Genomic DNA, 24,511 nt, shown 5'->3' with positions numbered 1-24,511 from the left:
GAACGATCAATACAGGTGTCAATTTAGTGCTCGATTAAACTTTTCATCGACTTGCCATCCGGCAGATGCTGTTGCTGCTGTGCGGGTAGGCGGGTAATGTTTGCTAATCTTTGTCTGCTTGCTCCTATTTGGGTTTTTTGTGTTCGTTTAATATTCTGCTCAGCATTTTGATCATTTTTCCCTATACCTTTTTCAACATCAAGCCTGTGGTTGAGTATTGATTGCGATACAATCGACGTTTGTGCAATATCGGTGCGTCACTGTGTTTAATGTAGTGTAAGGGAAATAGCAATTGAATATTCATAGCAATAATTGATCATCACGGGTGCGCGAAACGTTCGATTTGTGTGGTGCTTCATGTTGGAAATTGTCCTCCTCTTATCATTTTTTATGTGAATTGTTGCGTTAATTATTGTTGGCCGTGCTAATCCATTTGGTTCGTCTATAATTTATCACTTTTCTATGATACTTGTTTATTGTTGCGGCGTACAATCGTGTTGAATATTATCGCACAAACATTAACAAACAGCAATACACAATTTAAATTATTCTGTTGTGATGATACGTTGAGCAGGAATGCTGTCTGTTTGCATTATACTTCAATCATACCTGTTGTAAATGTACTTCCTCGAATTCATGCGTACCGATTGATGCAGATACGTATGATTTATTACGTTTTCCACGAACTATATCATTTCAGCAGTGCAATAATACTTGTAAATTATTACTATACTGCATTGCGCGTTGGTCAAATAGTAAGTGCTGTGTTTAGTATTTGCTTAGTTCTAGGGAAAGCTTTAGGGTAGTATGATAACGCCATGCACATTGATTAAACCCGACCTGTAGCGTTATGCTCAAACCATAGTCACATAGCATCGTTATATTAAATACGAATTAACTGACTATTAACTCCACCCCAACTATCAATCCCGCTCCATCTAATGCTCTTTAAAATGTCAACGTTCAGGTTAAACGCAACGCAATGCTTAAAGCAAACTGTATCACTACCCATAAAAGCTTATTTTAATATCCCCGTTACCATAAATGGGCTATCGTTTGTGAACCTTCGTACCCACTGTGACCCGTGAACGTGGCGCCGACAGCATCGCAAGCAATCGACGTGCACTGGCAAAACCATATGCACCTGCAGTTTGTGGGGGACGGCGAAATTGCATCCCATCAAACGATCGCATCTCGAACGTCCATGCTGCAATAGCGTCAAAAGTCAAACCACGTTTGTGTGTGTGTCTGTGCTGTCTGGTGTATTTGGGAAGTTTTTGGTGAACAGCATCACAAGGAGAAAAAATAAACTTCCACCCAACTTTCAGCTGGGTTCACTCGGTCTGCCTTCGGATGGCGAAAAACAGCGCAATAACCGTTAACGGGTTCACCGCTTCTTCGCGTGTGCATTCGTGTGCACTAGCCCCGGGCGTTCTTTTTCGCTATCGTTCTAAACTCTACCGCCACCCACCAAATGCACCAAATAAGAACACGTCTGCCGTCGGTGAAGTGGAAGCGGGGAGCAATTTATAGACCCGACTGTTTTCTCGCTGAAAGAGCTAGCCCGGCACTTCAATAACCTCACGGTAGCGCCCAATATGGCCCAGCCGTAGCCCATCCGTACGTAGAAAACCGAAAGCGAAACCATGTTTTTCCACCCCGTGGGTGATTCTAGCCCGTTGGCGGGATGTTTTCCAATCACCGCAGCGCACCCATATCGCACCCAAAAGGTAAGCTTTCAATTACCCTTTCCGTAAAAAAAGCCCTTTGCGCTACATAATTGAGCAATTAGACCAGCCCAGAGCCCGCTTAGAACATGCTGGGTGGAGCATCTGGTGGAAAGTTTTATTCCCCCGCTCTCTCTCTCTCACACACACACACACACACACAAACACACACACGGGATTGATCAAGTCTGCGGCAGAAGCTCAGTCAGCTCATTATGCAGCCAAACCGGGAAAAGTGGTTGGGCATGGTTTGCAGTGCTTTTGACGGTAGCTGTGTACCGAACCGAGACAACGGTAGAATAAATTCCACCCCCAGCTTGGGCAAGTTGGCAAGCCAGCTGCAAAATGAAACATTAATTTTAATGCACCGTACACTCGCTCTAGCGATGCTTTACGCGAAAAGCAATTCACACTTTTAACTTCAAACCGACGGATAAATTTTGGTAGCAAAATCGCTAGTTTTCAAAAATGCCCCATGAACGCCTGAAAGTATGCAATGCGCAACACACCGATATTGCTCGATTGTTTCAATAACAGCTCGAATGCGGTTGCGGTACGGTACCGCTGTATATATACTAGTGATGGGCGGGTCGACCCGAACCTATCGGGTCGGAGCCATCCGTAAACGACCCGGAGTCGTTCGGGTCGACCCGAAAGGTACAAGTAGGTTCAGTGGGTGCAACGACTCCGGTAAGTGCGAGAAAGCATAAGCGACTCCGACCCGTTGGTGCAACGAGTTCGGGTCGGGTCGGGTCACGCTAGGTTCAGTTTGACCCGAGGGTGCAGCGACGGGTCGGAGTCGGAGTGCACCAACGGGTCGGAGTCGCTTATGCTTTCTCGCACCTACTGATCTTTCGGGTCGACCCGAACTCATTGCACCCGCGGGTCGGTTTTGATTCCTACTCCGACCTAGCGCACCCGCTGCACCCACGGGTCGGAATCGATTCCGACTGGCTTGCACCCGACTCCGGGTCGGGTCGTGAAATGAATCGTATGACCCAACACTAATATATACTTCTTTCTTTCACCGTAGATAAAGGTAACCGTACCCGTTGTTTGTGTTTTGCTACATTTATCAGTATGTATTGATGTATCTTAACGCTAACAAAGTAAAATGCAGCTAAAATACATTCACAAGGCACAACCAATTCGACATCTTTGCTCACTTTACCAAGCGTAGTAAGCGATATGGCAGTCCGCTCGATCACTGAGCGGACGGTTTGGTGCAAAACGTTTCGCACACTCCGCTCTCTACACTCACCAACTTACCCTAGTAAACGTTTTCAAATTAAAATACGATTGAACTGTTCCTGACGAGATTACCGTCAAGTGTATACTGGCATTCTTTTCTACTGTAATTCCCGCGCGTATGTACTATACCTCTTCATGTGCTCTTATCACCGTCTACCTGCGCCACCTGCTCGCATTCAGTCTTAACTGGGCTTATTTGTACTGTGGCTGAGACGGTGCTCTTCTCAGCTTTTGTTTGAGCGGTATCGTCTAGTGGACTATCATCTGGAGTGGCTTGAGCGGTATCGTCCAGCGTTATTTCACTCTCTTCACAGGTCATTGACTTGTTGGGCTCTGGAGCCACTTGGCCGGAGGTACTAACCTCACTGGATGATTGCACTGCCGACATTGAACTCATCTGTATATCTTCCTTGCCTTCCGACTCAACTTTACTCTCTTCCCGCGGCAAATCGACAACTTCCGTCAGCAAGGCCTGCTTGGCCGCCGCCTCCTGGGACAGCGTATCACAGCACGTACGGCTAGCGCACTGGGCAATCGTTCGGCACTGGATCAAGCAGCACTCCGTACCACTGCCTAGGGTACGCTTTTCGTCCGTCACCTTAAACTCCGGCTGAATGGTAACCTGATTGATGCCCTGCTCGTGGAAGAACTCTATCACATCATTGTGGATCTTTAAGTACACCTGCAATCAAATAGAGAGAATCAAGTTTAAAGTAAAATACATTGTAGTTCCTAAAAAGATCGACGCAGCCTACCTTTGGGTTGTCAAAGATGATGTGCACCGTTGAGACGTACTGGTTTCCGCTTAGCTGCCAAATATGAAGATCATGCACACTGACAATATCCTTGAAGCCATCAAGCAGCGTCTTCTTGAAGATTTCTATATCGATCGTATCGGGGATGGTTTGCAGCAGAATCATGCCCGATTCTTTCACTATTGGGTGGAGGTAGTGAAACATTTTGATTAGAAGAAGTATTGATTTTTTTTAATGATTTTGAAAAAGAACTTACTGTAAGGGTAGCTTAGGGTGAGCAAAATGATGCAGGACACTATCGAAAGAGCGGGATCTACAAACTTGGATGTTTCCTCAGTAGTATAGTACACGATCACCGAGCAGATAATGACAATCACAGTACCTGTAAGAATAAACCATTGAGTTAATGGGTTGAATTAATAGATCCTCTGCAAACAGTAACTTACTGCAAATATCCCTCATCAGCTCTCGAACACTCTGTCGCTTCGATTGTTCGCGCATCTGCGAAGGAGACACCTGTTTGCGTGATCCGGAAAGCCGTCGATCACCCTTTCGCACACCGTCCCCGGTGATGACGTGATCTAGGATCACATTTCCGCTAGCCGTGATGTACAGGAAGCTGCCCTGATGGTACGTGTAGCCACCGATCAGCAGATAGCAGAACCCGTTCAGTATCAAACCCATCGCGCCCAGCACGAGAATGTGGGCCGGGAAGTGCATCGCATCCTGATGATGGATGTGAGACAGCGTCTGAAGTGCCTCGATGATTGTGGAAAAGCAGAACGACGCCATGAAAATGCACACCACCAGCATCGTGAGGATGTCGATGCGCGTCCAGCCGAACGTGTTCTTCAGCGAGCTTTCGCGCGCCTGTCGCGCTTTCACCTTCACATTCTGCTTGATCTCCAGGGCCGACTGCTCAACCTTGCCGGCATTCTCCGAGCTGCCCTTGCTGCCGTCATCGGTCGACTCTTGGCTGGCTAGTGGAACTTCCGCAAACTTCCCATCACCCGCCGTCAGCTGTTGGGAGACGGAGCGTGCCTCCTGCTTCAATGCACCGTCTTCCCGTGCAGACGGTAAGGCACTTTTCTATAATAATTGGGGAGAGAACAAAAAGGAGAGAAACACACAATGCAATTAACCAACACACTCCAGACAGTACGCAACGCGTAAAGCACTATTATCGCGGATAGCACGTGTATAGGTAAACAATAGACAATTAATATTCGCTTGTCGAGGAGCTATGTTGCTATGCTGTAATCGAGATCGCAATCTACATTGCGTAAGCTCCGATCACACTGTCTAGCATTATATCTATCGAGCGATAGCCATACTCCTGATAAGCGGTGCCTATCAAGATCCATTCGACCATCAAAGAGAGTGTGGAAGCGCCAGCTGAAGGGTGGCACTTAACTGTTTGGAGGGGAGCTTCGATATTCGTTTAGCAACCTATATGGGGAACACCAATCGCTGTCTTAATCAATCACGTGTTGAATACTGTGCATGTTTTGGATATTAAATTAGAAAAATGTTAGTTTTCTTTACCAAATTGACTGTTAAATTATGACAATTATGTTTCACCAATATTAGGGTTTCATATTTTCTATTTGAATGGAATAAAGTTTATTCCCGAGTGACGTAACTCATGGACAATACAGATCCGGAGAGAACGGTCTTGACAAATCAATTGTATGCTACAAAATATATTGCTTTATTGCCGGTGTTTTTAAATAGAGAAAAAGGAGAAATATATGCTTATTTTCGGTTTAAAAAATCAAATGAATGTAGTGTATAAAACTAACAATAAAAATTCTCTTTTAATTGTAAATTCTTCTTACTAGAATATTCAAGTTACTCTGATGTCTTTGGAACGAATTAATGAAACATTTCAATAATACATGAACTGTATGAAGTGTTGACGTAATTTCAGCTTGTTCATCTGAAATACAAAATAATACAAAAAAGGTGGTTGAAATCGTGCAACTCCCTAATGCGAACCGAATCAATCGATTGCTATCCAAGGCTTCGTTAAACAAAAGAGACGATTGCTCTTTTACACCGTCACTGCTGAATAGAGGAGCTACAAGCTGCAATCAATGTAAAACAACGGTGAAGCATGAATAAACCCGCAAAAGAAAAGATTATCATTTGAACTAAAGCAAAAGAAATGAGCAGCTGCGGAGTTTTCCCGCCCATTGTAAAGCATTCCCTGTGCCCGTGAGTTATGCAACGTGCAAATGGCAATCCATCTTTCATCGTACTACACGGATGCGGACTATTTAAGAAAGAAAAACGTGTCTTGCTTGCCAACCCTTGCCCACTAATTTGCCACGCTTTCCCTGACGAACACGTGGTAGGGCTTACGTAAATGAGAAGCTGCACAAAGACAGTCCGCTGATAATAGGGACGGATGGGGGATTGTGCATAGTTTCGCTATCGCTTCGGCTAATACGAACATCGCCGAGATAGTGCAGATGAAGGTAGAGAAATGAATTTAAAAAAAAAAACAGCCTCACAAACCTCACACATAGAAATTCACAAATCGCACAAACACTGAGCAGCAGCTTCTGCATGCCACTTCCTGCGCCGTTGCACCGCGAGCTTTACTGCTGTAGTACGGCGACTGGAACATGATTGCCATACGCCGCAGCTACGATGCGTTTAATTATGAGTCGACAAACGCAAACAAATGCCACGCGCCCGCACCAACCCATCCCGGCCATGCAAACTGCACACTCACTGCGGTGCGGGCTATGAAAGCGAAAGTCGCGGGCGGGCCTGGATGAAGCGCGCAGCGTGCAAAACTCACCGAGCACGGATGCCTCCCGAGTGCACACTGCAATTTAGTCGCACGGTTAGAAGTGTGTTTGTATGTACTAACCGTTTTTTTTTGCGTATTGCAAGCGGTAAACATCGCTCAAGCAGTTTCTTGTGATTAACATTGTGATTATAGCGAGGCCATCCCTCCCCCGGACCTCGAGTACGCAAAACGCAGTGCTTGTAAATGCCAAACCAGCCCCGGGTGGTACCGGGTAGTTCCAGTTGAACCACATCAATTATTCCACCCATCGCATGGCGTTTGGGTTGATTGCTGATGCGTTCTTCTCAACCACACACACACATACACACACAAGGCATGTGCCGGTCCGTTATCGGATCGGAGTTGAGGATCGTAAATTTTGACTGGTAAGTGAATGTGTCAATAATGTTACAACGAACTTTAGGCATTCGCATTTACTTTGCAAATTAAAACAATCTAATTATCCTGACAAGGCAAGATAACGACCGCATCAAACAACTCACCTTTATCGTTAGAATGCAACCGGTGAGCGCAATGATGTTGCAAAGCATGTGATAGGACGCAACCAGCAGTACCAGCGAGTGGGAAACGTGGCTCAGGAACAGCTGCACAAGAAAGTAGATGGACGACAGGGCCAGCACGATGTACAGCTGGACGGGCTGCAACCGGTAGATCCACTCCTTCATAGGCATTTTGGGCAGTGCAGCACTTCAGTTAAGCACTACCTTATGAGCTTAACTACCGACACGATCTACGTAATATTCCCGTTCCGGTGGCACTTCATTAGATGCTGATGGAGAGGGGGAAAACATTGAGTCACATTATTACTTTTGTAAATTTATTCTTTTCTTAGAATGTTAATAAATTCGATTTCATGCGATCAGTTGCAAGGCGTTTCATGCAAAACCGAAAATATTCTCCCAAATTCAAACGAAACATAATACAACAGGCTCACGTGGAAAAGTCCCTTTAATCATCTTTCGCCGTTTGAGATCAAACGAGTGAGGAGAAGCTTGCATAAATCTTAGGATTACATTCGCAGAAATTAAAAGCCCTTCCCGGCAGGGTTCCTGAGGGGATTTTTTTTTGTAGTTTTGTATGGTTTGACTTGCGTTCCAAAAACCAGTTCGAAATTTGGTAATTTTTCTCCTCTTTTTCGTTTCATTTTAAACCTTTTTTATGCTTTTTTTTACACGTTCCCAGAAGGTTTATTCTTTTTTTTATAGATACTTCTTGCTTGTTTTATTAGAAAGAACTTAACACATTTTGTCAGTATTCGTTTCTTCAAAAAGGCTGGCCAATCCTATGAAAACCATACAAATTGTACTTTATTTTAGAAACAAGACTCCATAAAAAAGACAGAAGATAACAATGTAAGAAAGTATACAAAAATATCTGCTCAATTAGCATCGTTTATTTTAAAAAAAACTCGAAAACATGATAAACAATGACACTACAACTGATTGCACAATTCCATTTTCTATACTCTTTACCTCCAATTAAGTAACATTGCATAGTAATTCAACTCGGCCTTTTCTTCTGATTAAAAAATTAAATACAATACACCAAATAATACATAGACCTAACAAACAACAGCACAATGCAGTAAACATACATGCTCATCAGGCATAGCCATACTTCAAAGTTGATTATCAATCAATTTTAGAGGTGTTTTTGGCAAAACTGTGTTTTCACTGCCAAACTGCTGAACAAACAAATTATCCACCGCTATAACTTTTCCACACCAAATAACGCCCCCCAAAAATTCTTCACCAAGTGTAAGTGCCTAATGAAGCAGACTTTAGCAGACGACTTCTAACCTTGTCCCACCAACACCTTGTAACACGGCAACCACGGCGTGACTTGCGTGCAGGAAACCGATGGGGCAATATTTTTTGACGAGCTCGCAAAACGGATACCGGTCGTTAGCGGGTTGCGCGGCTCGATTATCGACAGTAAATGGGGCGCTGCGTCGTGTGCGAGCGGGCAAAACCGAACTCGCACAATAGCTCAATTGAATAAATGCTTCCCCTATTGTTGGGGGTGGGAAAAGGGCATAGAAGAAGACGTACTCTGATAGGGAACCCACCAACCCCTCTCCGTAACCATTGAGTGCAATCCACTTACGTTAATCGTGTGCGACATGCTCGCTGGAGCGTGTAAGGGCGACAATATGATAACGGACGGTGGGTGGCAGGCAACATTTCAAGACGTATTTGCCACATCTGAATGGGTAGGTGATGGTGAATAGGAAATTTTCATTCCAACTTGATGCATCTGTAGCCATGTGGTGGCAAGAAGCATGTGTTATTAAAATCTCCACCACACCAGACACTGTGTAAACGTTACACACTGTACTACTGTTTTATCACTGTTTCTTCTACCTGCTCCAATAGGTTCGCACACCTTTACCCACACACGGCCTCTTGGCATTAGCAACATCCAGAACCTTGGCCCAGCACATGTCGGCTCTGTCAGCCTTACAGCCAACAAATTACCATCAATATAGTCTTTGCGCCTGCCGTTATCATTGTAACTGTGGCGCGGTGGATTAATTTATGACCGAGAACCAAATGCTGGTGGTACCAGCAGAAGGAGGAGAAGGAAGGCACAATACAACCCTTATCAGGCACAATGTGCCACATGCGATGGTACAGCAGAAGCTGCCACAAGATTTGTCTCTCGGCTCGTCTGCTCACATCAGTGTTGTGTCGTGCGCTATGTTTACTCTCGCAGATAGAAATAATATAGACCGCGAGGCGCAAGGGTGGCAATGCAAACGATCGCAGAGACTCTGGTAAAATTCTGTAGCAAACTGTTTGCGGGAGATTTTGTGTACGAGTGAAAATGTTAAAGAAAACAACAGCAAGCGTACTGCGCGTTGTTGTCTTTCGAGCAGATGAATCTCTCACGGGCCAATCGGTTAGCTAAGTAGGGAAAGTCTTGGTTGATAAGACGCTACTAGCATTGTGCTGAATGGTGCTAAAAAGCAAAGAAACATATTTTGTAAATCCGCTGGATTTGCGAAAACAAATCGATTACTGATCTTCTTTTTTTAAAAGGCTGAGATTGAGAACTGAGGTAGAGGGCCACTTGTTACACAAATAGGCACCACCCTTGTAATAGATATAGCTGGAGAGAACACAGATGACGTGATGGAAGGAAGATAAGGAGAACCGTTTGTTGGGTGTATTTACTAATATTATGCCCAACCGACACAGATCGTTAACGTGCTAGACACTGGAATCGATCACATTACCGGTAGTGTGATAAATCAAGCATTTGTCACGATACCATGGACGCACTTGATAGGAAAACCGTTCAATCATGACCGAGTTAAAACGATCCTGATCGTCGTTTGATTATTGTAACCCAATTCTTTCTACTTCATTCTTCATGCACCATCAATACAAATTACACAATCACATCAAACGCGCATACAAAAGGACCACTTCACTTCGTGGTTTAAAATTCTGCAACAGCTACAATTCCCCTTCGTCTGCACGAATAATCAAACTCAGGCCACGTTTTATGGAGCAATCGTACCGGCAAGCGTACACACAGCGACACCATCCAACACTTAAATTCATGTGACAATCAAACGTTGTGTGCCTCCCCGCCCAGTGTTGCAGCGTTGTGCCTCAACTTGACCCTAAAATCGAGTAATGATGCCACACGGTCGCATCCACCATCAAGTGTATAATAGCTCGATAGTGAAAGAACCAATTTGCCCCAACATCCCCCTTTAATAGCATGCTAGCTTTAATGGTGGTCTCAATTACTCGTGAGTTCAATGATATTAGTTTGCTCTCCTTTTTTTGCTATATTCAACCAACGATCATTTACCATTGCAGATCAATTGATGGAGATGACGATCAACCACAACAAAACAACAACCACTCACTTCCTCTAGCAATAGAATATTTTAAAATACAAGCGAATGCTAAATTTTGTATCGCGCCAGGCAACGAGGCTCGTGCATACGCTCCAGGGGTTTAAAATATTTATTCAAATAAAGTCGCGCGGCAGCAGCTGGTTACAAATGATAATTTTAAAGGAAAAAATAGCACCGTTTACTGAGCTGGAAAGGTAGTGTAGGTAATTGAACTGCTGACACTAAATACCTTCACTTTAAGCTTGAGTTTGAAGGTGAGTTTGTGCATAAAAATGAGTAATAATACAAAACAATTACATATTTTTTCTCCAAAATGCTTGAGTTTTTGTTATTTAAATTATAAATGACTGTGTTCTTTGTTCATAGGAGCTTACTTTAAAAAAATCATGGCAAAAACACACTTTCTCTTTGTTTCCGCCTTAAGTACGCAATCTGGAAGTTGTTGCTACTTGACACACTTGCATATGACTTCCATAAAAAGTTGTCTTGTGACATTGAGTTTTATTGTTGGATTTAAATGGTCTGCATCGTCTTCGCCTGGTTATTAATTTCTTCCCTTCGCTCACAAACATTCTATTGTAAATTACATCTAATCTCCATAGTTGGCTGTCGGCCGTAAACCTGCTCGTCCTTAATTCAACTAATGCGCAGTCGTCGCTTATTACCTCAACAGCATCATAGTAGTTACTTGCAGTCGCAGCACGCACACGGCAAGGTCGTCAGTGAAATGATACGTGCACACTTTCGCCTTTTGTTACGATAAGTACCCATCCACCAACGAAGAATCAGGTCAATCGAAGATGGTCGCCCGATCACGTTCGATACTGTAGCCTGTTGGCATAATTTAAAAGCCAACCCAAGGTTACGCACGCATATCGGTGTGCATATGGCGTCATTGTCATTCCCAAAAAAGGGGACATACACGTACAGGGGCATCCATCCCAACCGAGCTTAAAACTGGTAACTTACACCCCTCAACCCGATTGGAGCAGTGTCAATGACTTTTACTCCATATGCGCCTATCGATCGTTAATGCTGAGCTCCGCCCCACGTCACGTCACCCGGGTGCAAAGCAACGACGCTCTCCCCGTAACGCGATTAGACATCGAACAACACGTCACTGATAGGAAATCTTGTATGCAATACAGCACTGACTAGAGAGAGGGAGAGAGAGACGAGGTCAAGGTGAAGCACTTTTTTGGAGGTCTTCTACGAGGATCGTGTTTACTTTGGAATATCATCTTCTTTTCACTTGCCTGGCTGCACGTCTGCAAGAAGTCGTCAGTTCCAAGAGCGGAATCTTGCCAGGTTGGAACTGTTCGGATTTCCATAAATTATCCAATACAGTTGGGACCCTGATTTCGTTGATGGCCACAGTTTGGACAGGCCTCCATGCACGCCTTCACACTTTTTGTTGACTCCTACACGTTTTTTTCGTTACTCAAACAAGTTTTTTCAAGTGTGATTGACGGTAAACTGACACTCCAGCCGCATTAGGGCGTGATTAAAAATCAACAATGCTACCCCGGTGGAGGAAGATAATCCCCACAGATGTCTTCACTTGTTGCTGGAGCAATGAATTCTAGACAACAATATTTTATCAATTAATAATTTTAACACATCATTTGTATCCTCAATTTCCTCGGGCCACGAACTTCCGTGTTAGATTCCTCCTCCCAAATCAGATAATCCATTGCAAACCGCTAAACCGCACGCACGGTCAGTCGCTAAACTCGCAACTCAATTAGCGACGATGATTTATCTTCCCCGGTCTGGCATACATACATTAACCTGTTGATAGGGAAATCAAACCCCCAGACCGCGGTGCGCGATAGCGAGCCGTGGGATAGTTAGATAAGCGACCGTAGGTTCCCGCACAGTCCGACCGCAATCCGCCCACGGGCTCTGGACTCTGGTTTAGTTGGAGCGTAGAACAAAGCTGTCCCGCGATCGTAATTGCGATAATGTTGGCACTTGTGTGTGCACACTTTTCCAACCCACACCGGCCACCACAGTATCTGGTAGGCACTGGGGCAATATGTTCTGTGCCACCGGTTTTGCGGTCAACAATCTGGCGTTGGTGGTGGTTGTTGGGGGCCATTGCACGTGCCGAAAATTTGGCACTCAAAATCGCATTTATTACCACGTGGTGGTTATTCTTGCAGAACGGAGACGCATTTGCAGGGCGTTTTAACTCTTTCAGTGAAGTGTGATTTTGGTATGATATGGAGAGTGACTTTTAATGAGAGTTTTAATTGTTTCAAATAATTGTTGATGTTTTGTAAGTAAAATAGCATTACTAAATGACTAAAGGTTAATTTACTGCCATGAATATTCAATGAAGCTCTTTAAAAATTCTGTAAATTAAAGACTTTTTTCCACCTCAATCCCTGCCCACTCCAAACCCAAAGTCTCTACTTCCGATTTGTAACAGTTTAATTGAACACAATCGCCCTCATACCATTTAACCACAGCTCGAGCTCCATTCCAATCACAACACATCCTCCACGGCACAGCGCAACAAGAGTTTGGGGCGTGCTCGGTAATAAATTGCAACCTCCCTTAAAAGTCTCACCTCTCTGCACCACTTCCAACCCCGATCTATTGAATCTCCATCTCCCTACGATTCAATGCACGATAAACAATCTTTTCGCATTTAACAACTGTTAGGCAGCGGGCCCTTATCAAAAAGTGGAGGCCCGGTGCTAAACTTATGATAGATGCGAGAGACCTTCGGAGCGATATTTTAGATTAAGGCAACCACTTGTAAGAGGGTTATTTTGGTTTGCTGTTCCTTCTCCGGCCTATCGGAGAGACGCACGGAGACAGTGAAGCATACAAACTGGGAAGGTGGGTCGAGTGTTCGGGATTATGATGGGATTGCGTATTATTCTCGACGTTCTGAATGATGTTTTTGTTGTTTTTGAATATGAAACAGCAAAACCCACCACAACAGGAGCATTTGATTGAATGTTCGATTTTTGGTGCTAATCTTGGTTCACTTTTGTCTCACTATTGTTGGTTTATGTTTTGAATCTTGAATTAGCAAATTTCTCTCTCAAACACAAATTCTAGCCAAACATGTTTCTTTTATGTTACTACTTTTGGGAACCATGTACAACCCCTTAACATAACAACATTTTCAATATAAATTAAAATAATCCACATCGTTTGGACAGCCGGTTGGGTTCATTCTCCTCCCAATGGCAACATTGCACAAAAGCCATTTTCACAACACCGTTTATTTTCACCCCACAAATAAGCATTTGATTCTAAAAATACTAACACTCGCTTTCGATGGAACACAGGCACACACTGAACAAACCCTACAGCACACACTAAATTCGAAACCAAAACACAACACAACCACACTTGCACAAGGGACAGGGAAACAAGCCCACGCGTTTTGGGGGTTGTTTCTATTTTATTTTTTGTTATTCAGGCGATTGATGCTTTATTGGCTCGATGCCGTGGTCGTGTATGTGCGACCGATCTATTGGTGCCGGTGCCGGTCACTGATCATCCGCTTCCGTCACTTGTTGAATGCGAACTGAATCGCCCGGCTGGCGGCCGGTTTCGGTGCGGCCGTTATCGCCAACGACGGCCCGAACCGCGTGTGAAGCGCGCGGCTGCTTCGCGCACACACTAATGCGCTTTTTGTACCCCACCCTACGGGGTGGCTGCTTCTTTCTCTTCCCTTCCCGCGAGGGAAAAAAAATCGGAGCCGCTGCTGGGAGGGTTGTTGGGAGTAGTGTGTGGAGGAATTTTTGATTTCCGATACAGATACCGAATCCCCCCAGGAGCCGAATGGCCGATGGGGTTGGAAAGAATGATCACATTGTCATATGGTTTGTGGTGGTAATTTTGTAAAGTTTAAACACTTTAATAACAAAACAACAGTCATTGAAAGCCAAACCCCACAAGTGGTACAGCCAGGCCTTGACCGACAACGGTTGTTGAGCCAAAAGAAGAAGAAGAAGTAATAATGCAAAAATTATATTTTGACTGTTTTTTGTTAGGTATTTGTAAAATGAACCAAATAGAAATAATACGGCTTTGTTGTTTTTCTTCTTCTTCTTCTTCTTGTTTTGCTTATTCCTTTTTTTACATTCTTTTTCGCTCTTTTTTTGTCCTTTTCCCTTTTTTTCTTTGTCCTTGTCTTCCTCTTTTTCTACTTTTCACGATTTTTATTCCTTTTGAACTTTCTTCTTGTTCTTGACTGTTTTTTGTTAGGTAGTAATTAAATGAACCAAAAAAATGTAAATATTAACGCTTTGCTGTTTTTCTTCTTCTTATTCTTCTTCTTCTTCTTTTTTTCTTCTTTTTCTTTATTCTCTTCCGCTCTTTCTTTGCTTTTTTCCGTCTGTACTTTTTTCTCTGTTCTCCTCTATTTCTACTTTTCATGATTTTTTTCATTTGGACCTTCTTCTTCTTCTTCTTCTTCTTCTTCTTCTTCTTCTTCTTCTTCATCTTCATTTTCTTCTTCTTCTTCTTCTTCTTCTTCTTCTTCTTCTTCTTCTTCTTCTTCTTTTTCTTCTTCTTCTTCTTCTTCTTCTTTTGTACCGTTTTTCGGCCAAGGCCTGTCTATGCCCACTAGTGAGCTTGGCTTTCAGTGACTTATTAATTTAACCATAGCAGGATAATCAGTCCTACGTATGGAGGCACGGGCATATTGTGATGTTGTACGCGTTGAAGACTGTATCACAAGACCGGCATTGTGAACATTAGTTTTATTAATTTTTGAAATTATTTTTTTTACAGACATCGAATTGATGTGAGTCTATTAAATGCCTTTTGTCAAATGTCCATTTGTACCTACGGTATTCATATGTTTACTCACTTCAGTGCTACAGTTTACCGTTCTTCTCAAAATATTCTGTGCTGTCCGACATTTTAACTCCACATGTACTATCACCTCACATATACATCACACTCAAGTTTTCATGTGTTTTCTACTGCGAACGATTACATGACTTTTCCTGCTGTAGCACCCTGCTTCAGCTCTACAGCTAACACAGGAAAACACAACAACGAAATGAAAACACTTTGCACACCACGATAGAAGTAAAAAAAATCAGCTCATTATAAAAAACACACACACCAAGACTACTGCAAAAGAGGGGCGACAGTAGATAACGGCAACCCCACGGGCGGCCCTCGTAGAACGCAGCATCGCACGCACATGGGCAAGCGGAACGATCTGCGCCAAACATAATACAGCTGATGTCGAGGACGCACTAACACAGACAAACTCACACACGTTGTCATTTGTACAGTGAACCATAGCATCTTCCCATGTTGTCCTTGTTTCAACTTGTTTTGCTTAGCATAATTAATGCGCTGGTTTTTCTGGGACGAAGATGACAAATGCGTAGAGACACACTCAAACTCAATAATGAATTCTGCGGATGGTTGATGCTCCCACAATGCTTCCAGAAATAGCACTAGAAGAAGCGATCTTTCGCTCCCTTAACCACGATCCCGCAGTTGCATTTCGATGTCTATATAATTTTCATATTCTACACGTGTATGACTACACGCTTATCCCAGAGGTATGACACACCGATGCATTGTAAAAGGATGCATGATAAGTTTGTGAACATTGAACCGGTTTCTAATAATGATTCTATGACAAGAAAGGGGTAAAAATAGTACATCTATGGGCGGTTGGGTGTTAAAGTACCTTGAGCGCGTTTCCAACCACGGGGCGATCGCGCAACAGAACCGTTAAGATGAGATTCTCTCAGAGTAATGACTTTTGCTACAATCAAAACGATGTTCTAAAACTTCTTAGATCGTCATAAGCCTGGAGTTTCTTCGATTCTAATATATCCAATTGTGGCATATGATCATTACAACATACCTGAATTACTTTCAATATACTTGATCTTCTAGATTATGGTGCTTCTTTCGAACTAAAAACTGCTATTTCGCTATCCAAAATAGTTTATCAGCCAATTTGTACTGTTGTTACACCAAACGATCACTTCTGACTGCTCTGCTACAATTGTTTCGTCCGTTTATGCAAGCCTCCTTTTGCGTCCTCCTTTGCGTAGCATTCGTTGTGTGTGCTTTATGTTTATCTTTTACAGGAATTTATGATCGCATAGGTTGCATCGATGTATGTGTGAGGTAGGACATTGGTACTCTTCACACAGCTGTAAAGGGATGGTCAAAGGGAAAGGATAAGCATTGGGCTGATTCATGCGGGAGTGAAGATCTTGGCAAAAAGGGCTTCTCTCTTATTTTTCTCGACATGCTCTAGCTTGTTCGGCTTGATACACGAAATTATGCTTTATCTTCTCTTTCTATCACTGTATTGAGTGTCGTAAAATACGCATGAACAGCTATAGCAAAACAAAATCAAAACTCGTTCTCTCATTGACGCATGCTGCGTACAGCCAAAGCCTGCAGAACCTGTTAGAATCTTCCGGTAATAGATGCAGACACTTTTGAGAACTTTTTGAAGAAGAACTTGTTGCGTATGACGTCATTGCAAGATTGCAGGATTCCGATGGAAGTTGATCCGAGGGTGGTTTAGCGCATTTAAAACCAATGTGTGGTTATCGTAACGAATAATCGATTTTTTTGTTTCTTCTTGTTATTTGACATGGACAGGATTTCTGCAGCGATTGATCAAGCAATTTCCCATTCCCCAGCAATACTTTTCCCCTATAAATGAATATTTTAATAAGTTCATGGTCATTCTGAGTATTGAAAGTAGTCGTACAGTAGAAAGTAAACTTAATTTAAATTTATTCCTTTAAAAAAACATGTTTGGCCAAACTCCCCCTCCATAAATGGTACACGACCCCTGCATCAACAGTCGAAATTTGTCTTGCAATGTACATTTCCTAAAAATTGACTCAAAAAGCTAGATTGTGGTTGGCATACATTAAAGCATCCCCCGTTTTAACTTGTTTTACAATTTTGGCTCATATTTTTACCGATAAAGCATTTTATTAATTCCCCACTTACTCCTTGGTGATGTTCGCCACCCCTGACCAGAGGTTTGACATTTGACTACTTTCTCCCGCGACTGACATTGTTTCGACCAGAGTGACCAGAAATACCGATTATTCTGTATTCCTTTTTATATGCCTACCGATTCACAGATGACCGCCCTAAAACTACAGATATTCAAATTATCCTACCGAAAATCACAGAGATTTGATTTTTCAGTTGTTTAAGCTTAATCTGTGGCAATTAGGATGCTGTCACAAACCGACATGACTTCAAACAAAATGAGCTTCAAAAGTTATCTCCTTATTTCAAATGAAAATACGTTAAACACTAGCGCCATCTTTATAATGATTCGCTCACTACACTGACACAGAGGAGTAACTGCTAAAACCCCTTTTTGTTTTTCTCCCCAACTTCCAACGAAGAATATTTGCTCCACTTTTCACATCATTTCCCAACCGCCACAGATTAAGCTTAAACGACTGGAAAATGGAATATCCATAGAAAAAAAAATGAAAGCTCCACAGCTTCATTGGTTTGCTCAATAGATGGCGTATTACAACTCATCATTATATTGCTGTCCTGTTCTTGCAATGTGTTTCGACAAGTTTCATCTTATCATGACCTATTTAGCCTTCTAACTTTCCGAGCAAAAATCTATATGAATGGTCGTGTGGTCAGATACGTGGGTATCAACACCAACGACCATTAATTCCCAAATAGCCAGCTCGTACTTTATAGCTGATTTAGGGCTGTTTAACGAAAAATCGTTCCGATGTCGTACTTTGTGGCTGATTAAGAGATAGACGGTACTTTGCGGAACTATGGAGCTTTTTAACAGGCACATGGTACTCTTTGGAACTTTGCGGCTGATTAACACTATGTGTAGGGTTAATGATGGAACTTTAAGGCTTGTTAAGAACGTGTCCCGAACTTGGTGGAACTTTATAGCTTTTTAATGCATGACATCGGTACAAGGTGGGTCTTGTCAAAATGTCAAAGACAGACGCCGCCAATCATCTCATTGCTGCTGTACAAGTTAGATTAGTTCTTTGAAGAAGGGATTTTGAAGGAAGTTATTGTTATTGTACAGTAAATTGTGATACGTTTCGTGTAATTTATGAATATTAAGGATTGAAAAATATACACATGTATACAAACAAAACAAATTCTGTTGTTTATTTCATCGATGACGCTTGCTTGAAAATAAAACACAAAGAAAAATAATCTCCGGCACCGTAGCTTAAGGAAGCTGCTTAGGCGCTATTTAGAAGGACCGCCTGGAACTTTGATGCTGTTTATCTACTGAAAAAGGCGAATTAGAGCAGCGATCTTTAGCGTGCCAAAATGAGCTGCTTAAGCAATTCTGGCTATTTGGGTTAAATCTCACTTACTTCAGTGTTGGTGGTTTCCGTTGGAGTTTAGTATTTAAACAATCGTATCGCCGTTCTAGTTCTAGCGATGCATAACTTCAAAGCGAAACCATACAACAGTACAGAGGAAATGAGAAAGCTCTCCTCCAAGCGATGAAGCTCAACTGGTTGGGGTATCCCACCAACAGAGAGCGCCACCAGCTTTTTTGCTATTTTTAGGATGCATGAGTCGTTTGCCGTCTGCTAAACGAAGTCTTTCTATATTCCGTTTAGGTAGAGAACTTGAGTCGTTTAGAAGCCGTTTAGTGGTCGTTTAGTGGATTTGTGGCACTTGGGTTGCCACCATTGAAAAGAAAATGTGCATATAAGTCCCTATTTGGCTTAGAATTCCTAGTACAATTTTCAGATCGACACTTCAGAAAGTCCTTCATTTGTGTAACCGCTGAACCAAATCTAATCCATATCCTAGATAAAGGATGCATATTCTCGTGAAATGGAACTTTCATTTTGCGCATTAGATTAACACTTCTTTCGCTTTCACTTCTTTTAACTCAGTTAAGTTTCGAGTTTTAACCTACCGAAAACTACCGATAAAATTTTGATGCGCCTACCGAAAACCGCCAAAATAATCTGGCCACACTGGTTTTGACAGCCCGTTGTAGATTGTTTTGCTTTTTTGTTTTGATTGCGATCGATTTGTTCAGCACCCCCAAAATTGTACTGCACCCTCGGAATCGTCGTGTAGATATAATCCAATTTAACCATTTCAAACCGGTACGGACCGTGGCTCGAGCAGGACGTGGTCGTAAGTTAACTTAGAATAGTGCGTGCGCGTGTGCAACAAGCAATAGCGATGGATGCGGAAAGCTTAAGCTGCCTGCTGAGCGGTGACTACGGGCGGGTGAAGGAAGCACTGGTGAAATTCAACAAACAGGTAGGTCATCCCCGGCCACATTGCACGCAATTCCCCCTGGACGCTGTGGGCGACGTAATCGGTACTAACGTTAATGCTTCCCTTCCCTCTCGTGGGTCTTACAGAATTCCCAGGTGTTTAACTTTATGCACTTCACCAGCACGGGCCAGTGGGTGGTGATCTGGAACAAGCTGTTCGAGTACCTGGCGGACCCAGCCATGCCCCACCGGGTGGACTGTTTGATGGCAATCAAAGTGCTGGCCCGCGACAAAACCTACCTGAACGAGACGGTTAGCGGGGAGCAGCTGGATGGGCTGCTGCAGCTGGCCGGCATCGGGACGCCGGAAGGGTGTGACGCGCCGGCCAGCGAGGAGGTACAGGTGGAAGCCCTCAAATGTCTCAGCAATATGATATTCCAAAGCACCAAGTGCCAGGAAATGTGTCTCACCAATGCATCCACCGAGGGCATCATCCGGCGCGTCAAGATGTACAAGTGCGTACGAATGCAATGAAAGGTGTAATGGAGGAAGTTTAATTAATTTAAATACTTTTTAGGGAAGCACCGTACGGGTACGATATCAAGTATTTCGACATGAAGCTACTGTTTCTGCTGACAGCGATCAATTGTGATATTCGGGCCAAAGTACGCGATCAGCTGCACGGGCTGGTGTATCTGGTGGAAACGCTGGATCTGTTCATGAGTCAGGCGGCAATATTTAAGGAATTCAGCGTAAATATTACCCGGTGATTTATTGTGACGACGATTTTTGATCTATTTCCGTTACCTAAATCACATTTTAGGACAAAGATCTTGATCTAATCAACGAGGTGCTGAAGGTGCTGTTCAACCTAACAGTACGCTCGACGGACAATCTCGTCCCGGAGGAGGAGGAAGCGACGCAGTTCCATCGGCTCGTGACCGTACTGCACGATCTATTCTTCTACCGCACGCTGAACAGGGACAAGATTGTGCTGCTACACTCCAACATCGTCAACCTGCTCACGAGCGTCCCGGTAAGCTGCTACGTCGAGCTGGTATCGTCGCTGCACTCCAAGCTCGACAGCGCTTCCACCCCCGGCAGTGATGGACCCGACGCATCCACCGTCGTCCCGTTCGAGGCCAACAACGTGTACGTGCTGCACGTGCTGGTAGAGTTTCTGCGCAAAAACTTCCAGAAGGCGGAAAAGAAATCGGACCAGTACGAGCTGCTGTCGCCCATACTGACCGTGCTGATCAAGGCGGTACGGGCCGATGGCGTTCATCGCCGGTACGTAAGGTCGATCATTCTGCCACCGTTACGTGATGTGCGCGACCGGCCGGAGGTGGGCAAAGAGCTGCGCAACCATCTCTGCTCCCTGCTGACTAGCCCCTGCACCCAGATCGCTGACCTGTCGGCGGAGTTGCTGTTTGTGCTGTGCAAGGAGAACGTCGGCCGGATGATAAAGTACACGGGGTACGGTAATGCGGCGGGTCTGTTTGCTAACCGGGGACTGCTGGGTGGTCGCACCGGCAACGGTGGCGAGCAGTACTCGTCGGACAGCGAGGATAGCGATACGGAGGAGTACAAACAGATACAGCACGCGATCAATCCGGTGATTGGGTGCTACGAGCCACCGAAACCGAACCCACTGGAGGGTATGTCGGAGGAACAGAAAGAGTACGAAGCGATGGAGCTGGTGAAGCTGATGGATAAGCTGCAGCGGCAGGGGTTAATACAGCCGTGCAAGATCGGCGAGGACGGGAAGCCGCACGCCGTCGATCACATAATGGAGCTGCAGGAGGAAATACCGGAGCAGCAGCGGGATCATAAGCGAAAGACATAGATGCCGGAAAACCGCCGTAAGGGACCCGTTTTTGCACACCTTCCCCCTCCCCTAGTTGTTTGCAGCATATTTTTGCCGGTTCAAACGGTTTCAAGTGCAAACAAGGCAGCAATTGTTCGTCCTCGGGGCTGACAAAAGGACGCTAGCGTGAGCGTACGGCTATGATGTGATGCCAAAAAAAACACACTATTTAGCTCAAACCCATTAATCGCCGCACCCGGCACGCGGACAAGGCACAGGCACCTGCGATCCCGCCGAACGCGTACCGGCGCATTGTCGCCCCGCGTCCATTGCCAAAACTAACATTCGAAAATCGGGTTACCGGTTTAAATAGATTTACGCGTAGAGTTAATGGTCCTCCCCCCCCCCACGTTACGTTCCGTTCCGTTTTTCGTAGTATTGTTTGCCGGTATTTTATTGACTCGTGCGTGTGTGTGTGTGTGTCGTGCCCCAAGCATAACGGAGACAAAAGCCATTATGAATTGATAATTTTAAATATGTAACTGCTTCCGTCGCGCAAAAAGAGGGGGAAACGTTTTAATCGATCGCTTGTGTAAAAGCAATCCAAAGTAAAGGGCAAAGAATGACGAAAAACAATCAAACGTTGCGATCAATATTGAAGCAGTAGAAGAAGGTATACGGCGCGCATTAAACGTTAACATTGCTGCTCAAGCAACTGCACCATACCTTCCCGCGGGATATTTCGGATATCCTTATTCCACATTGACATCACGAGCGCATTTCCGCTACTATTACTACTACTATTACTAATACTATTATATGCCAACGCTGACCATTCGATGTTGTTTATCTTTGCAGTTGTGTTTCCGGGCCCATCGGGTTCTCGTTTTAGTTGTTTACTACTGTTTCGTAACTCCTGAATGTTGTTTGTAGAGACTGTTGTATTTATATCGAACCATGGATCTCCAGCCAACTTCAGCCAATAATAAAAAACCAATATCTTATAACTTACGTGACGACGCTAAGAGGAACGCTTCAAGGCAGTGGGTTTTTATTTTTATCGGGCGATATATTTTTTTGTTACTTTATTTTTGAATTAGTTTTTTTAACGATTTTTTTACACTTGTGGTAAGGCGAAGGTCTCCAATTCGCACCACAGCTCGCGCACAAGTTCGCTCGCTCTACAACTAAGCACAAACGCGCTCGGATCGTTCGTTTTTCCGGGCAGCGCCGGGACGAGAAGGAGGGAGAGAGAGAGGAAGCAAAGGCTTTCTCTTACTACTGGATGTACTGTGGTGGCGTGGGCTTTTCGAACTCATCCAGCTCAGCGTCGTAGTACAGGGCGGCACGGTACGGTCTCAGTTCCCACGGAACCTAAAAAACGAGCATAGGAAACAAAAAGGCTGTAAATATTGCTCTTTAACTCAATTTCCACTTAAACCACATTTACCTGATCCTCCATGTACGTCAGATTAACGCCCAAATCTTCCAGCGTCGGTACGCCCTTCTCCACCTCATCGCTCACGTACTCCCGCTCGACCCGCTCCGTGTGCACGTCGCCGATCGGGAACGACGGCGACACCAGCTCGGTCAGCAGCACCTTCATGCGGAAGGTCGGATCGTAGCGCAGATCGTACCGATAGTATCCCCACCACTTCTCGTCCTTGCGCATTACCTGGTGGAACCAGTCGACCAGCGCGGACAGCTTGTAGCGGCGCGGCCCCACCGCCTGGTACGTCTGGCCCTGGCTGTCCGAGTCCTTGATCGCGTTCACGATACCCTGCGCCAGATCGGAACAGTACACCGGCTGCTTGATCGTGCGCTCGCCCTTGTACCACAGCGGCATCGCGCGGAACTGCCGGCGCCAGATGTGCGCGTAGTAGCGCAGGAACCGATCCTCCTGCCCGTAGATGTCCGACGGGCGGAACACGATCGCATCGGGGAACTCCTCCCGCACCGCCAGCTCGCCGTAGTACTTGCTCGCCAGGAACTTGCTGCCCTCCTTGGTGAAGAACGGCTGCGGGTTCGGCGTCGCGTTCAGGCTCGACACGTGCACAAACTTCTCCACGCCGGCTTCGCGCGCAATCCGGGCCAACCGACGGGCCCCGTCCACGTGCACATCCTTGAACGTGAAGTTCTTCGTCTCCCAGTCGCGCCCGACCAGATTGATGACGACGTTCGAGTACTTCACCGCCTTGTAGATCGCTTCCTCGTCGCGCAGATCGTACGGATGGAACAGAACCTGGCCGAGATCGCCGACCAGCTTCAGCCGCATCGCCTCGTAGTGATCCGCCCGGTACGGGATGATGACCTGACTGCCAATTTTGCCCAGCTTGTTGCACACATAGCGCCCGAGGAACCCGGTGCTGCCGAACACGGTCGCGACGATGCCGTTGAAGCTCGAGCGGCCGCCCGTGCCGCGCTTCATCGCCGCCAGGCTGGTCGTCTTCAACTTGCGTGGTGCATCGCTGCTGTAGTTCGCCTTCAGGCACACGATACCGAGCAGCCCGGTTTGTTGTTCTGTGTCGGTGAAAGGATGCAGATACGGTTAGCCACCCTGATCAAACAAATTACATAACAAACCGACGGATTGTGTCCCGGAATCGATCCAGCCCGCCGCCAGATCGGTTGGAACATCGTCGCCCTGCACTTACTTGCCAGCTGCACCCCATTGACCAGGATTAGAGATGCCATTTTCGGGACGAAAAACCGAATTTACGGTGCCTCTCGAGTCACTTCTTTCGTTTCGGAATCCTTCCCTGCTGTGTTTTTTTTTTGTTGGGAAGAAAACTGCAATCTTTTCCCAGCTGTCAAAATGTCACCGTGCTCTGGTGACGTTTGACGAGCTGACAGTGGAAAGAAATTAAATAAAAATGGATTTTTTTTTGCTATTTATAACGGGATGATTGCATAAATATGTTTTTAATTGGGAAATACAAATTGTTAATCATTATTTTCTCCTAAAAAAAAAAATCACAATACCATTTTCAAACGTCTGATCGCGTTGACAGGAGGATGCCGTAAGACGTTTGAAAGAATAATATTTACA

The 24,511-nt window shown here is 44.7% G+C and overlaps 3 protein-coding genes across 8 annotated transcripts; 1 reads left to right on the top strand and 2 right to left on the bottom strand.

The window, feature by feature from the left end:
- Positions 1–2,782: 2,782 nt before the first annotated feature.
- Positions 2,783–16,480, bottom strand: LOC1278868 (calcium/manganese antiporter SLC30A10). 6 transcript variants are annotated; one of them, XM_061656381.1, is made up of 6 exons: positions 16,292–16,480; positions 7,037–7,323; positions 4,180–4,822; positions 3,990–4,115; positions 3,734–3,912; positions 2,783–3,660 (listed from the first exon to the last, which is right to left on the bottom strand). In XM_061656381.1, exons 2-6 carry the CDS (start codon positions 7,223–7,225, stop codon positions 3,112–3,114), a joined length of 1,686 nt encoding a protein of 561 aa, XP_061512365.1. In that variant the 5' UTR covers positions 7,226–7,323; positions 16,292–16,480; the 3' UTR covers positions 2,783–3,111. The 6 variants fall into 6 exon arrangements, with proteins under 6 accessions (XP_061512365.1, XP_061512368.1, XP_061512364.1 ...); XM_061656384.1 differs by lacking the exon at positions 16,292–16,480 and adding an exon at positions 13,377–14,024; XM_061656380.1 differs by lacking the exon at positions 16,292–16,480 and adding an exon at positions 13,715–14,023.
- Positions 16,481–19,405: 2,925 nt separating this feature from the next.
- Positions 19,406–22,473, top strand: LOC1278869 (synembryn). The gene is made up of 4 exons (XM_061660252.1): positions 19,406–19,698; positions 19,803–20,170; positions 20,233–20,407; positions 20,479–22,473. Exons 1-4 carry the CDS (start codon positions 19,618–19,620, stop codon positions 21,499–21,501), a joined length of 1,647 nt encoding a protein of 548 aa, XP_061516236.1. The 5' UTR covers positions 19,406–19,617; the 3' UTR covers positions 21,502–22,473.
- Positions 22,474–22,510: 37 nt separating this feature from the next.
- LOC1278870 (NADH dehydrogenase [ubiquinone] 1 alpha subcomplex subunit 9, mitochondrial) lies at positions 22,511–24,466 on the bottom strand. Its single transcript, XM_061660253.1, has 3 exons — positions 24,117–24,466; positions 22,913–23,982; positions 22,511–22,836 (listed from the first exon to the last, which is right to left on the bottom strand). Exons 1-3 carry the CDS (start codon positions 24,154–24,156, stop codon positions 22,741–22,743), a joined length of 1,206 nt encoding a protein of 401 aa, XP_061516237.1. The 5' UTR covers positions 24,157–24,466; the 3' UTR covers positions 22,511–22,740.
- Between the last annotated feature and the right edge of the window lie 45 nt (positions 24,467–24,511).

Source organism: Anopheles gambiae, chromosome 3, assembly GCF_943734735.2.
Source record: "Anopheles gambiae chromosome 3, idAnoGambNW_F1_1, whole genome shotgun sequence".
Classification (NCBI taxonomy): domain Eukaryota; kingdom Metazoa; phylum Arthropoda; class Insecta; order Diptera; family Culicidae; genus Anopheles; species Anopheles gambiae.
The sequence above is the reverse complement of the archived record's forward strand: the minus strand, read 5'-3'. Positions and strand labels throughout refer to the sequence as shown.

Bases quoted from the DNA above. Each gene is read 5' to 3' on its own strand.
- LOC1278868 (XM_061656381.1), bottom strand. From the start codon at position 7,225: ATGCCTATGAAGGAGTGGATCTACCGGTTGCAGCCCGTCCAGCTGTAC. The intron at 4,116-4,179 runs GTAAGTTACTGT...TTATTCTTACAG, and splicing joins GCTGATGAGGGATATTTGCA to GTACTGTGATTGTCATTATC. The intron at 3,913-3,989 runs GTAAGTTCTTTT...TCCACCCAATAG, and splicing joins CACCCTAAGCTACCCTTACA to TGAAAGAATCGGGCATGATT.
- LOC1278869 (XM_061660252.1), top strand. From the start codon at position 19,618: ATGGATGCGGAAAGCTTAAGCTGCCTGCTGAGCGGTGACTACGGGCGG. The intron at 19,699-19,802 runs GTAGGTCATCCC...TGGGTCTTACAG, and splicing joins TGGTGAAATTCAACAAACAG to AATTCCCAGGTGTTTAACTT. The intron at 20,171-20,232 runs GTGCGTACGAAT...AATACTTTTTAG, and splicing joins CGGCGCGTCAAGATGTACAA to GGAAGCACCGTACGGGTACG.
- LOC1278870 (XM_061660253.1), bottom strand. From the start codon at position 24,156: ATGGCATCTCTAATCCTGGTCAATGGGGTGCAGCTGGCAA. The intron at 23,983-24,116 runs GTAAGTGCAGGG...TCACCGACACAG, and splicing joins CAATGGGGTGCAGCTGGCAA to AACAACAAACCGGGCTGCTC. The intron at 22,837-22,912 runs GTAAATGTGGTT...CTCGTTTTTTAG, and splicing joins TGACGTACATGGAGGATCAG to GTTCCGTGGGAACTGAGACC.